This window comes from Agelaius tricolor, unplaced genomic scaffold, assembly GCF_023055355.1.
Source record: "Agelaius tricolor isolate 1412-34295 unplaced genomic scaffold, bAgeTri1.0.p SCAF_6, whole genome shotgun sequence".
NCBI lineage: Eukaryota > Metazoa > Chordata > Aves > Passeriformes > Icteridae > Agelaius > Agelaius tricolor.
The window spans coordinates 18,047,795-18,060,626 of record NW_027269266.1 but is presented as its reverse complement, the minus strand read 5'-3'; the positions used below and the strand labels follow the sequence as shown (position 1 = coordinate 18,060,626).

General features: G+C 36.9%; 1 protein-coding gene across 1 annotated transcript in view; it reads left to right on the top strand.

Moving 5' to 3' along the window:
• The window catches only part of LOC139590925 (macrophage mannose receptor 1-like), a 32,811-nt gene extending 19,979 nt beyond the window's left edge, over nt 1-12,832 (top strand). Inside the window, exons 19-30 of the mRNA XM_071428894.1 lie at nt 925-1,025; nt 2,072-2,208; nt 3,228-3,342; nt 3,850-4,046; nt 5,252-5,342; nt 6,691-6,923; nt 7,749-7,914; nt 8,997-9,149; nt 9,584-9,700; nt 9,913-10,074; nt 11,223-11,255; nt 11,866-12,832. Of these exons, the coding sequence (XP_071284995.1) occupies nt 925-1,025; nt 2,072-2,208; nt 3,228-3,342; nt 3,850-4,046; nt 5,252-5,342; nt 6,691-6,923; nt 7,749-7,914; nt 8,997-9,149; nt 9,584-9,700; nt 9,913-10,074; nt 11,223-11,255; nt 11,866-12,035 (1,675 nt within the window). The 3' untranslated portion in view covers nt 12,036-12,832. The remainder of the gene's footprint in view (nt 1-924; nt 1,026-2,071; nt 2,209-3,227; nt 3,343-3,849; nt 4,047-5,251; nt 5,343-6,690; nt 6,924-7,748; nt 7,915-8,996; nt 9,150-9,583; nt 9,701-9,912; nt 10,075-11,222; nt 11,256-11,865) is intronic.

Sequence of the window (12,832 nt, the reverse complement as noted above, 5' to 3'; positions counted from 1 at the left end):
TGGAAAAGGTTAGAGGAGATTTGACTTTAACCTTTCTATTTTAATGCCTCTGTTGAATGTATGCAAGTCACTTACCTTGAGAAAGGCAGAAGAGGAGTTGGGAGAGAAGTTGATAGTGACTGAGTTGGTAAATGACTTTAACCTCCTGATTTAGGAGTCAAACTAGGGATGTAGAGCATTCCATGGGTCCACTGAGAATCTCCTTTATTTAGAACAATTGTATCAGCAGCAGCAAGACATAGATGATACAGCTGAAATTTTTCCCACTTCAGGCTTATTGATCTAAATTCTGAAATACTGATTGAAACGTGGTAAAAACCTCCTCTCCCTCCAATAGCAATATATTAAAGTAAAAAGCAGGTAAACATTGAGGAAAAAAGTTGCAACTTTGGTACTTTAGAAAGGACGGTTTTAAAGTTGACAAAATGTCCTTTAGTTTACAGAAAAATAGAACACTCCCCCCTACCCCCCCCATAGAGCATAGTAAATCCAGAGAAAATATTTTCATTCTTGTTTTCACCTATGAAAACACCACAAATGCTCAGACTGAAAAGCATAATATTACCTAGGAATAAAATAGTTATTGTAATAGCTATTAATTTAAAAATTTAATATCCTTCTCTTTAGTATGTGTTATGAATAACTGATTTTGATTACTCTTATTAAATGTTGTCAAAACAATTGTGGCCATTAACAGAAAATATGCTTGGTGTATTCTTTTTCTAATTTGCAAGAAATATTTTACAGAAATGTCTTCAAATTAGAATAATCAAGTAAAGAAAGGGCAATCTCTAATAGCCCCTCCCATTGTAGTCAGTTTCCATAAATCCTCATAGACATTCTTACTCATGAGGTGTTCATTAAGACTACCATGTCACAAATGAAGATATTAATTAATAACTACTTGTATACCTTTTCTTTAAGCTGGGTGGATGGAACTCCAGTAACCTATGTGGCCTGGGCTCCTAATGAACCTAACTTTGCAAATAATGAGGAAAATTGTGTGGTTATGCTGTCAGAGCATGGTAAGTGACAATACAAAACTATTAGATTTTATTTGTCTCTGCTGGGATTATAACTAGTGCTGTCAAATATCTGCTGTCAACTGTCACACAATCTTTGGCAGCTGTTTTCTGCAATTTCTTTCCAGTGATAAGCCAACACAATGCAATAACTCTTCCCAGTCATGAGACCACCAGCCATGGAAGAGTCTATGCCCTTAGAATGGGGAGATTTCAGTACCATGAGTAATTTAAAGCAGAGGTTTCCTTCTGTTTTTTTTTCCTTTTTACAGGGCTTTTCACTACTTCTTTCAGTAAAAATTTGAATAGTCTGTCTTCTCTACTATGAACTTAAGAAAGTATTTATAGCAGCTACAGGAAATGGGAGTTGAAGGTACAAGTCAATGAGGAAACAAACAAATACATTTAATGTCCTAAGATATGTTTACAAGTACACCAGAATGGAAATTTCTTGCATATCCTAGAGCTCTGCTTCCTCTTGGGTCTATTTCTGTAACTTTAATGAGGCTAGTGGGAATTTAGTATATATGTAGTACTTAGTGTAAGTCTCTTATGTTTTACAAATAATCCATGAGGTATGTTTGAACATCTATTGTGCCATTAGATTGATCTGGTATTTCTCCTCTCATCAATTTCTGAACCTTTTTTTTTTTTTTCAAATTTGCTTACTGGCGTATTTCCCCTGTTGCCTGCAATGTGATGATGCCAGAGCTCACAAAAACCCCCATGAACAGGTATAGACACTGGAGAGAGCTCTGAACAAGGAGCAGATGGGTCAGGGAGCTCAAATTAACTACAAGGGGCTACAGTGCTGTTACTATTAGAGCATACTTGAAGGTGCCAGGTTACTTTGCCTTCAGCTCAAGCTGTAGCCTGAAATACAAAATAGAGAAAATTGTGTTTATTTTTAAAAAAGTGATAAATTTATTGTGATATAAGTGATAAATATTATAATTATTATAAAAAGTTTATTATTATAAAAAGTGATAAATATTATTACTAAATATTATATACTGTAACATGTTGAATTTTTTTCTTTTTTTTTCCAGGCTTGTGGAATGACATTAACTGTGGTTCTGCCAATAAATTTGTATGTGAAAAACATAACAGTTCTATTAATTCATCATTACCTACTCCATTGCCTCCCGGAGGATGTCCAGAAAGTTGGATTTTTTTTAACAACAAGGTATGTCAACAAGCATCTTCAGTAAATTGTGTAAAGCAGTAGAACTAAAGAGAAAATACTGAAAACCTCACATTTTTTTATGAATATAAAATAAATCTGGAAAGTAATTACTTAGTCAAAATGTGTAGACTGGATGGCTGGGCTTTTTTTGAGGTGACTTAGACATCTAACTTTGTAGAGATTAAAAGTAGATGTATGCTGAGTACATTTCAGAGAGCATAGTTTGTGCAGGCTTAAAATACACTGTTACTGGTTAAGAAAACCTCTCCTCCTCTCTTCATGTACCTTAATTTGTTTAGAAATGCAAGTTTGTAATGGTCAATCTTGTAAAAAAGGTGGAAAGGTTTAGAAAGAATGTATTTGAAATCCCTTCTGCCTGTAGGGGTTCACAAAGCTTTGAATTCAGAAAGATGATGCCTATTACAATTGTTTTGAGGACAGCTTTGCTCTCAGACACAGTCTGGAAGTACTCATCGCTGTAAGACAAGAGTTTGTACCAATCTGAGTTGAAGCTCCATCTACCAAAGGCTATTTTGTCTACTTTATGTACGCTGTGCTGTTATTGCATCCTCAGAGTGCTAAGTCAATGTGCCAAAGGATATTTCACACCTTTTGGCAGGATGAGCAGTTGTAACCAGAGTCATCAGAAGGAGGACAAAGACCAGTAGAGATAATTCCCTGCAGCTGTGTCACCCAAAGCCACATTTTCTTGGTTTCCAATGATGCCTCTATTACTGCAGGAAGAAGGCAGATGAAAATGTGAAAAGTGATTATGTACTTGACCTCGTTACAATCAGTTCATTTGATTCCAGACTCCCAGATTACACCTTGTACAATGAGGAGGGATAAGTGTATGCCTGGGTCTGCCTATCCAGACTTTCTACTCTTGAGCTCTGTCCCTCATTCTAGCCCTGATTTCTTTTTCTGCAGAAAAGTGCATCCTAGAGCTAATTGATAACATTCACATATAATAGTTCCAATCTTTGCTAGTTTGAAAAAAGTGCTTGATTTGTTTCCAGTGTTTCATAGTATTTGCTTCCAATTTAACAAGAAATCTCACATGGCATGCTGCACAAGATATTTGCTTCAATTTGGGAGGAAACCTGGCTACTATACCAAATGAACAAGTACAAGGTATGTATATGGGCTCTATTGAAAGGAAAAAAACGCTCAATCTCTCACTAAAGAAACTGCTACAGTCTCCAGTATGAAATATGGGATTACCTGATGAAAATTGCTAATTAGCCAGGTCACTCCATGGTTTATTTTAGCTTCAAACTCCAAGGCAATAACTAAAATTATTACATTTAAGAAATAAAGTTTGTTTTCTAGTTCTTTCAGCTACCTTGTTTTCATGAAACTTCCAGTGTGTTCTGAGGGTGGTTCCACAGATCTCTCATACTGACAGAAATCTGTATTGCCTGTTTCTCTCACTGGCAACAGGACTTTTTGAAACTCTATATGTGCATACACAGTGGGGAAGGGATGCTTATCTAAACATTTAATTAATGGCAGATGGGCTGTGTAGGGGAAAATGTTATCCTTTCATTACATCCTCTACTTTGAGCATTTGCATATTTTCACTCTTTTGGGCAAGTCACAATGAGTTTTCCTTAATGAGAAATCTTTGCTTCTCTCCAGCTTTCCTTTTCTATCATTTGAAGCACGCCACAAATAATGTGTGGATTGGGATGAATGATATCAACAGAGAGTCTACATTTCTTTGGGCAGATGGAAGCACTGTTTCCTACACCAACTGGGTTAATGGTGCACCAGAAAAGCAGCAAAGCTACTTTGACTATTTTGAGTTTGAAAGCTTGACAGATGATGCTCTGGAGGTAAAGGAAATTTAAGGAACTTCTATACCTTGGGCAGCTAGTTGATTTTCCTAAGAGAAAATTTACAGCAGCAATAATAGGATGCTGAAACAAGTCCTTTTGTAAGCACAATGGGGTTTAGTAAATCATCTGATAATGATTCCAAATACACTCAAATATTTGGCAAAGGTTCTGTAGAAGAGGGATTTTAAGCCTTCCATTCGAACTATTGCAAAAAAACAGCTCTGTAAAAGAAGCTTGGAGAAACTTATACCATTCCTCCCCAAACTGCATTAATGCAAACACTAAAGCTGCAACACCAAACAAAGACAAGGCATGATAAACCAAAATTAAGATTTTTGATGCTACAATAATTTGGCTGTGTGTATGTCCCACTTCTGGCTAATGGTCTCCCACAATGCTTTACTCATTTCTGATGGTACAAATTGATATCTTCAGTGAAATTACTCTCTCTCCGCAGAAACTCAGGCTCTTTTCCAAAGGTGGTAATTTCTGAGGAAATGATTGGCAGTTATTCACCCAAGATTTTTAACATTTGCCATCAGTCAACTTTAGCTGATGACTAAAGCTTATTTAAATCAGCATCAAGAAAAAACTTGGATGACATGCCAAAAGACTGCCATGGCCAATCTTGAAATCAGGGGAGTCATGAAGGAAATACTGGAGCAAGAAAACATTAGGAAGTAAATAGAAAATATTTTGTTGCATCTGATAATGGTGACTTGATAATGACTATAAACAACCAGTAAAGAGCATCTGCTTTCTGCAAGAGAGTCTGCTTCAATTAGACTAGTGTAGACTAGAGCTTTTAACAGTAGTCCTTATATTTTTTTTCTCATTGATAAAAGTGTTTTGAAACAGATCTACATAACTCTAAATCAGAACAGAGAAGATTTATTATAGGTACCTTAGTCACTTATACAGTCATTATGGGGTTCTTAATAAAACTGGTACAATGGGTTTTAATTGAGTTCTTTCAGACCTTAACTGGCACCAGTGGAAGCCTGGTTCAAATTTAAGGGGTCACTACTAAATACCAGGTCAAGCTGCTTGGCAGAAACGTAGGAAGTTTGAACTAATTTAACAGGTGTCCAGTGGGCTCCTCTCCTCTCTGCCATCAGGGCTGCACTAGCAGTACAGGAGCTTCAGCTCATCCCCTCCCCACTGCCTCTTGTAATGGCTGTGCCTCTTCCCCTCCCCTGCAGACAGATTGTGTCTTCATCATGAAGTCAGATGGGAGGTGGAGAGATGATAGCTGTGACAACGAAAGAGGCTACGTGTGCCAGATGAATTCACGTGAGTTCTGTTCGACCCAGTCTCCTAAAGAGGAGGAATACCTTGGTTAGATAAGATGAGTATATAACCTGATGTGATTCCTTCCAGCTTTGAGTCTCCTTCTGAGTCTCAGGCTTTCAGACCTCCATCAGTGTTAAGGCAGTGCTATGTTTAAAGTACTAATTGTTTCACAGAAATTGCTGGAGAGGAGCCACTATCTTAATCAGGGGTTTTGTACCTAATCATAAGTAATACTAGAGAATAATAAATGAAAATGACTTTTTTTTTCTCAGTGAAGTATAAGATGTTTAGGCATCCTAAGTGCAGTATAAATCATGTTCTTGCTGTGATCTTCCCATTCTCTTGGATGAATCTGAGCAGAGCATTTAATCCTCTCTCACAATTTCTACTGAATGCCATGTGATGTCAATCAAAATGTACAGCTTCTTGGATGTGGCTTTATTGTAGAAGAATATTGTTATGTTTTTTACACCAAAATGAATAATGAATGTTGACTCTACTCCTGTAGAATTTTAATTATACAAATCACACCTGTCCAAGCATATAATGAGAGTAGAGAAGACAAAGCATTGATAACAAAAATATTTTGCCTCATAATTTTATTAAGGTAAAAATTATTCCCTGATCCCTCACTTCAGTCTGTTCATTCTCAGCACAGCTAACATGCTTGCAAGAAGACCCTCTCCCTGCACAGAAAGATATCGTTTTATGGAGGCATTTTTAATTTTCTTGATCCCAGTTCCAGCTCTTCTGAATACATTTATAATCACAAGTGTGGAAATGTACACTGCCTGACTCAAACATGCAGGCAGCATTCTGGCAACCCTTACAGACAGGCCAAGAAGTTGGAGTGAACAGTGAGTGGTGATCAATTAACAACAGGTCTCAAAGTCTTAGGCTGAGTCTAGAGATTACAACAGTTAATGCCTTAAATGCCTTGTCTTAAGTTCTATCCACCAGCAATCAGAAATAAATGTATACTCAGATATTCAGATTTAGTCAAATAACTTAAAGAACAAAATCTGAAATATGCAATCTAGGAGTCTTAAACTGGACCAGTCAAGTCTACAGAAAGTATACTCTACTTCAGGGCATCCAGGATTTCATTCATCTTATTACATTAACAAATGTGCTCCATGTCTTGAAATTATGTTTTGCTTTACTTTGGGGGGGGTTGGGGGGGGTATTTGGTTTGTTTGTTTTTATTTTGTTTTTGTTGTTGTTTTGTTCATGAGCTTAAAAAAGATTTTGACTTATTGACTAGGACCTTTTGACCAATCTTTTATAGCTTGCATGCTGCAGAAGAGCAATATGTTGCAAATTTATCCATTCGGTTTTTCCTCCATAGTTCCCTCACAGCCTGAATTACCAACAACAAATCCAGCCTCTGGCTTTACTCGTTATGGTGACAGTAGCTATTCAGTCATTTCATCTGAAATGCAATGGGAAGAGGCCAGAAGAAATTGCCAAGACAAATCTGCAGAACTTGCCAGCATTTCAGATGCCTACATCCACTCATTCTTGTGGATCCAGATGCTGAAATATGGAAAACCTGTATGGATTGGTCTTAACAGCAATATGGTAAGTGCTGGATAGATGGGAGGCGCAGGTGCTCAGGGAATTTTCCTGCTCTAATAGTCCTCTGGACAGCCAGTTTTGAACAGTGGAGCAATTGTATTCCAAATGGCTTCACTGTGTAAATGCACAGAAATATAGGGGTACTATTAGAATAAGTCAAGGATTTTCATCACCAAACAGAGTGAAAAATCACAAAAAATGTTAGCAAGAAGCGAAAGATGAAGGTAGAAAGTTCTAGAAACAGTAACAGAAGTCAAGCTGCAGACTGAGAGTCAGAAAGTGCAGCTGTCATGAAGTGACTGTTGGCCACCCTGAAAGTCAAACGCCCTGCTATACAGGAGGATACTTAGAGCTATTAATATATTAATAGAAGTTACTGTGAGTATTAGGGAGATATTTTAAGATTTAAGCTGATGTTTAGTGTTTAATGTCAAGTAATCTTTTTGCACAAATAGCTCCGAATTTTAATTTAAATAAAGAAGAGCAGAGAGGACAAATTCTCCGTAATTGCTTCTCTTGATGTAGGATTTACTAAATGACCTAAGATGGCCTCATCTGACTTTCTTACCCTATTGTAGAAGTTTATTACTTCAGAAAAACCCTCCCAAAAGCAATGCAGTGTTGAACACTGTTCATATGTAGTTCTTGTGTAACTCAAATTGCCCGGGGACATTGCTTAGACCAGTGAATGGGGTTTTAAAAAATGGCCCTTTTTTTCAAAAAAAAATCAAATAGACATATGATTATATTTACATTATATTTATGTGGCAGAACTTTTTATGTAAAAAAAAACCCCAACAACTATTACCAGAATTCCTTTGTTTTCAGACTGGTGGCTATTACAAATGGACCAATAACTGGAAAACCAGGTACACAAAATGGGCAGCTGGGGAACCAAAGGAAAACAATGCTTGTGTTTACCTTGATCTTGATGGTACTTGGAAAACAGCATCTTGCAATGAAAGCTACTTTTCAGTTTGCATGATATCAGATGGTAAGCAAAGGCATGTAACAATTTCAAAGACATATTCCTAATTCTGTAAGCCTGCCTAATCCTTGAGACTTTGCTCTGGTTTGGGCTACCCCTGCAGAGGACTATGCATCAGGCTAGCACCTACCTCGCAGCAGAATGTGGACATTTGCTATTGGATGATGACTGAATTTAGGCACAGGAAAGGCTCTTGTACAAATCCATATGGCTGCACTGTTATCATGGTAAAACTGCTTTCATGAGATGAAGCTCTATCTTCAAGGTATAGCTTGCTCTTTACAAGACATGACCATAAATCACACGAGTCTGTGTAATGTAAGTATGTGCTGGGTTTGTGCACTGACTGTATAAACTTCAGCTAGGGAAGGTCACACACAAGTGTCACTCAGCCAAAACACAGCCAAGAGTTTCACTTCCATTCACTATTGCTAGAGCTAAAACTGTAAGAGCCTTGGCAAAGTGAATGCTACTTTAACTCTTTGCAGATATGTGCAGAGACATGTTTGCATCTAGATTTTGTATAATTGTGCTTTTTCCCCTCCTTTATGTCTTAAGGCTGCATATATTTGGTCTGCTTATGCAGTGCAAGATCCATCAAAGTGAATTGGAGTTGCACCAATGATCAGAAACAGTCTGGTTTGGCAGAGGCACGCTCCACTGATGGCTTTTTTTAATCTGTAAAGTGACAACATTAAGAGACCAAGCAGCCAGACAACATGGGACTATGGCATTAATGATTCATTAGCCTACAACAGCTTCTGTGTTGTGAAAATGCAAATTTGAGATTTGTATCATCCCTCAGGGTTTGCTTTCCTCACAGCACTTCCAAGGCAGTTAGTTAGATGTTGCAGAATGCAATTTGATTCCTTGTCCTGAGAAATGTGATTTGAGAAATAAGATGTTTAACACTTTTGACTGGTTGGCTCTCCCTATTGTCTGGGTTGAGGGAATGTGGGAATAGTCATGAGTAGATGTCAAGACAAATAAAGCAGGGTGAAAGAAATCCTACACTATTTACACCCATGTCATAGAATCAGAGATGACTCACAATGCAATACCAATTTCATCCCATATGGCTTCTTTAGAGATAGCTCCTACTGACCCTGCTGAGCTGCCTGGAGAATGTCCTGAAGGAGATGAACTCCAAGCATGGATCCCTTACCATGATCACTGCTACTACCTTGAAGCATCAGCTGGGAGAACTTGGGGGCTGGCCTCCCTTGAGTGTGCTCACTTAGGTGAGAGCCTTCATTATCAACTAGAAAGATTTATACCAATGTTTATACAAAACTATCATAAAAATGTAAAGATATTGATTTAAAAAAAAAAACGAAAGATTTTTTTTTTTTACCTACTAAGCTATTCTAAGTCTGGCACAATGAAAATAAGCTGACATGAGTCACTTTGTGCAGCCTTCTGTCCTTTCAGGTCTACAGCTTCCCTGTGTATGAGTTCCCCATTATGTCCTGGTTTGTGGAATACCATCCTGGGGGCAGCAGTGGGAGCCACAGCCTCCAACTACCTCCAGGTCACTGTCTTCTGCAAGAAGCAGTGGAGACACCAACAGAGCAGCATTAGTACAGGAGCTATTGTTCGTACAGACTAAAAAGAGGAGGTCATTACAGTGCTTTCTCATGTAGGTTATGGTTATTTGCTTATTAATGTCTTTTAGGAGCTACCTTGGTTTCAGTAGAAAACATGGATGAATCTCACTTTCTGACTCATAGAATTCAACCACTTGGTAATAAAGTAGGAGGCTTTTGGATAGGACTTTACCAGAATGTGGAAGGTATGTCTAAATTTCAATTTTTAATGGAAAAGTTCATTGCTAATACGAGAAAATTTTACAAAAAAATTTTACAAAAAAACTCCAACAACATGGGTTTCTGCTGAAGAGTGGCTTTGCTATAGTTATAGAAAGTAAATTGCAGAGCTAAGGAGTTAAAATATTAATGAAATAGATAAGACTTAATTTTTTTTACTCTGCGAGTTGCTCTCTAGGCCAGTGGTTGTGGCTAGATAATGCTGTCCTGGACTTTGTTAACTGGGAGGAGAAAGAGTTCGATGTGGAGCATCAGTGTGTGGAAATAACTGCACCATCTGGCTATTGGGACAAAAGTGATTGCTCTGCTGAAAAAGGATTTATCTGCAAAAAACCCAAAGGTAAGTCCTCAGTGTGTCAGCCCTTCGTGATAAAGCCAGTTTTAAGATTTTATTTTTCAGATGAAAAGTTGAAAAAAATTTATTTCAATGCTAAAGACATCTCAAGACATGGTAGGTGGTGAAAAAATTACTGAAAAGTTGGGGTTAGCATTTACTCATTTTCCAAGTAGTCTTTAATTAGAAAAAGATGCTGAACTGTAACCAAGAAATAGTTATCTCCCATGCACTGTTAATTTCTGTGCTTAAATCAGCACATGCCCATGGCAGTAAATCAATTAATCCTTATTAAAGACTTGCTGAAAACATCCAAATTACATCCCATCCTACATAGTACTAAAATAATAAGGAATCTCTAAAGTTCATCCATTGAATCATACAGAGCTCCCATATGTACTATTTCCTGCCTTAGTAGGGATTACTGTTGTTTTGTATCTATTCATTTTGCATTCTACTTTACTTTCACTTTACATTTTGCCTTTATAAATTCTCCTCTGGGTATCAAGGGTGTTTGCAAACTAATGTAGAAGATCCAAGAGGAGAAATATTTTCATGATAATTTAGAACTCTTTAATTCTATGTGTATAATTCTTCATTTCTGAGTGCCAAACTGGGGTTTTTTTGCAGTTCTTCAACAGCAACAAGACAATGCTATAAAGGTCTTTCATTTTTCTCTGTCTTACACAGAGTTGAATAGGAAGATTACTCATGTGATTCAGTAGGTGTTGTCTTGGGAAGACATTTTGAAATAAAAAATTTTGTAGCAGCTAGACATGCAGATCTTCCCAAATTATGCCATGTAAAACTATTGTCCAGAGTGATATATTATGTTTTTAGTACATTAAAATTAATATTTCAGGAAAAATGTGAAAAGATGCTTTGAATGAACATAGAAAAGAATCAGTATTTTAAAGTTGGTAATATAAAAACAATATAAAGTTTCAAAAGTGGATAAAGTAATATTAAGTAGGAAGGTGAAAGCTTAGCAATGTATTTTTCACCTCAATTTTTTGCCTTTTATAGCAGACATATATGTTACTAATGCAGTGGTAGAACTTCAGGGGGTTTTGTTCCTGTACTATTTTTGCAAACAGTCAAACATACAGATTCTAATAAAGTGTCATGTGATTTCTCTCTGAAATTCATTGAAGCTGAACTGAATGGGAGTCCTAGAAAGCAAAAAGGTAAGAGCTTTTATAAGAAAACTAAGAAAAATCTAGAGGAAGGACTTAAAACGAGTTTTCTGAAACCGCTGTCTTTTAGAGAACAAGCCCTACTGAGGGTTGCACAGTTATCAGTCACTCAGGGTGACCCCACGGTGCCTTTCAGATGCACAGGAGCACTCACCTGCTCTTGGCCAGTGGGAACTGGCAAGTTCAGCAGTGACCACACTTGAGAAGAAGTTTGAGAACAGCTACAGAGCGCTTTAACAGGCTGTTAGCAAGTATGTAGATGTATATGAAAGATTCTTATAAAGATATTATTGTAAATCATGCAACAAAAATATTGTAAAACTAATTTCCAGTAATTAGCATCCCATACCCATCTAAGGCATACATTTTCATTACATTCTTACGAGCATCTATTGCATGCATTGTACATCACTGTACCCTAGATCCACTAAAACCACATTAGCTTTAGGAACAGAGACCTGACTACTGATCAGCAGCAATTCAGGGCTCAGATTTACAGCCTTCAAGTTCAGGCAGGAGAGGGCATCTCCTTCATGCTTTTCTTGTTGTATGTGGATATAAAACTAGTACGGTTTCTCACAGTTATATGGATTCATTTCAGGCAAGGAAAAGAATGAAGAGACTCGCCCACCTGTTCATGTCTCTGTTTGGCCACTCATTTTCTTGGCTGTTTTAACTGTTTTTGGAGCTGGCATGGCAGCCTATTTCTACAAAAGAAAGAGACAAAACCAGCTCTCAACAGATTCTGGCAATGAAACATTATTAAGATGATGCCTTGGTGACAGAAGAATTGGTGAGAATGGTCCTGTGGCATGTTACTTGGAGCAGCAAGTTATTCACTGAAATTAAAGGATGTATCTGTTAAAAGTCTGTAATGAGATCTTAAGCGAGATCTAGTGTAACCTTACATTAAACATTACACAAATTAAAGCACTTTCCTCTTTTAGCATTAGCTGTTTTGTTTTTTTATCATGCATATTTTACAAGGTCAGAATTAGAGTTTGATGTTACAATTTTGTAATGGTCAAGATGTCCTCAAGTGCCTTAGCAAGGATGGTCGTGCAAAAAAACTTGTCAAAAACAATTACATGTACTGAAAAAGGACTATGAAAGTCAACTAGTAAGAATGAATGCCCAATAAAGTGTGAATGCCATTTAGAACTGCCTTGCTGTGACATTGTGGACACTAAAAAAATCTCAAAAATTAGAACCTGTCTAACTCTTTTGCAAACCTGAACACATTTAACTCCACAAACTTCACTGTGTCAGACCAGTACTTTTACTGTTCTTTATGGCTAAATGCTATTACACTTATAAAATTGCCTCACATTCATTTCTCAGAAAACTTTGGGATAGAAAACCTTGTCATGTTCATTTTCTGCTATGGAAAACACAGTTATGTCAGCAAAGAATATTAGGACCAGGTATAAGTTGTAATCATTTTCAATTCAATGATGTGATTTTTAACTGTATTATGTTCCTTTACATGAATTAAAATATTCTTACCCTGACATTTTTGCTTCTTTTTTGTTAATGCTTTGAAATAAATAAATAAATAAATAAATAAA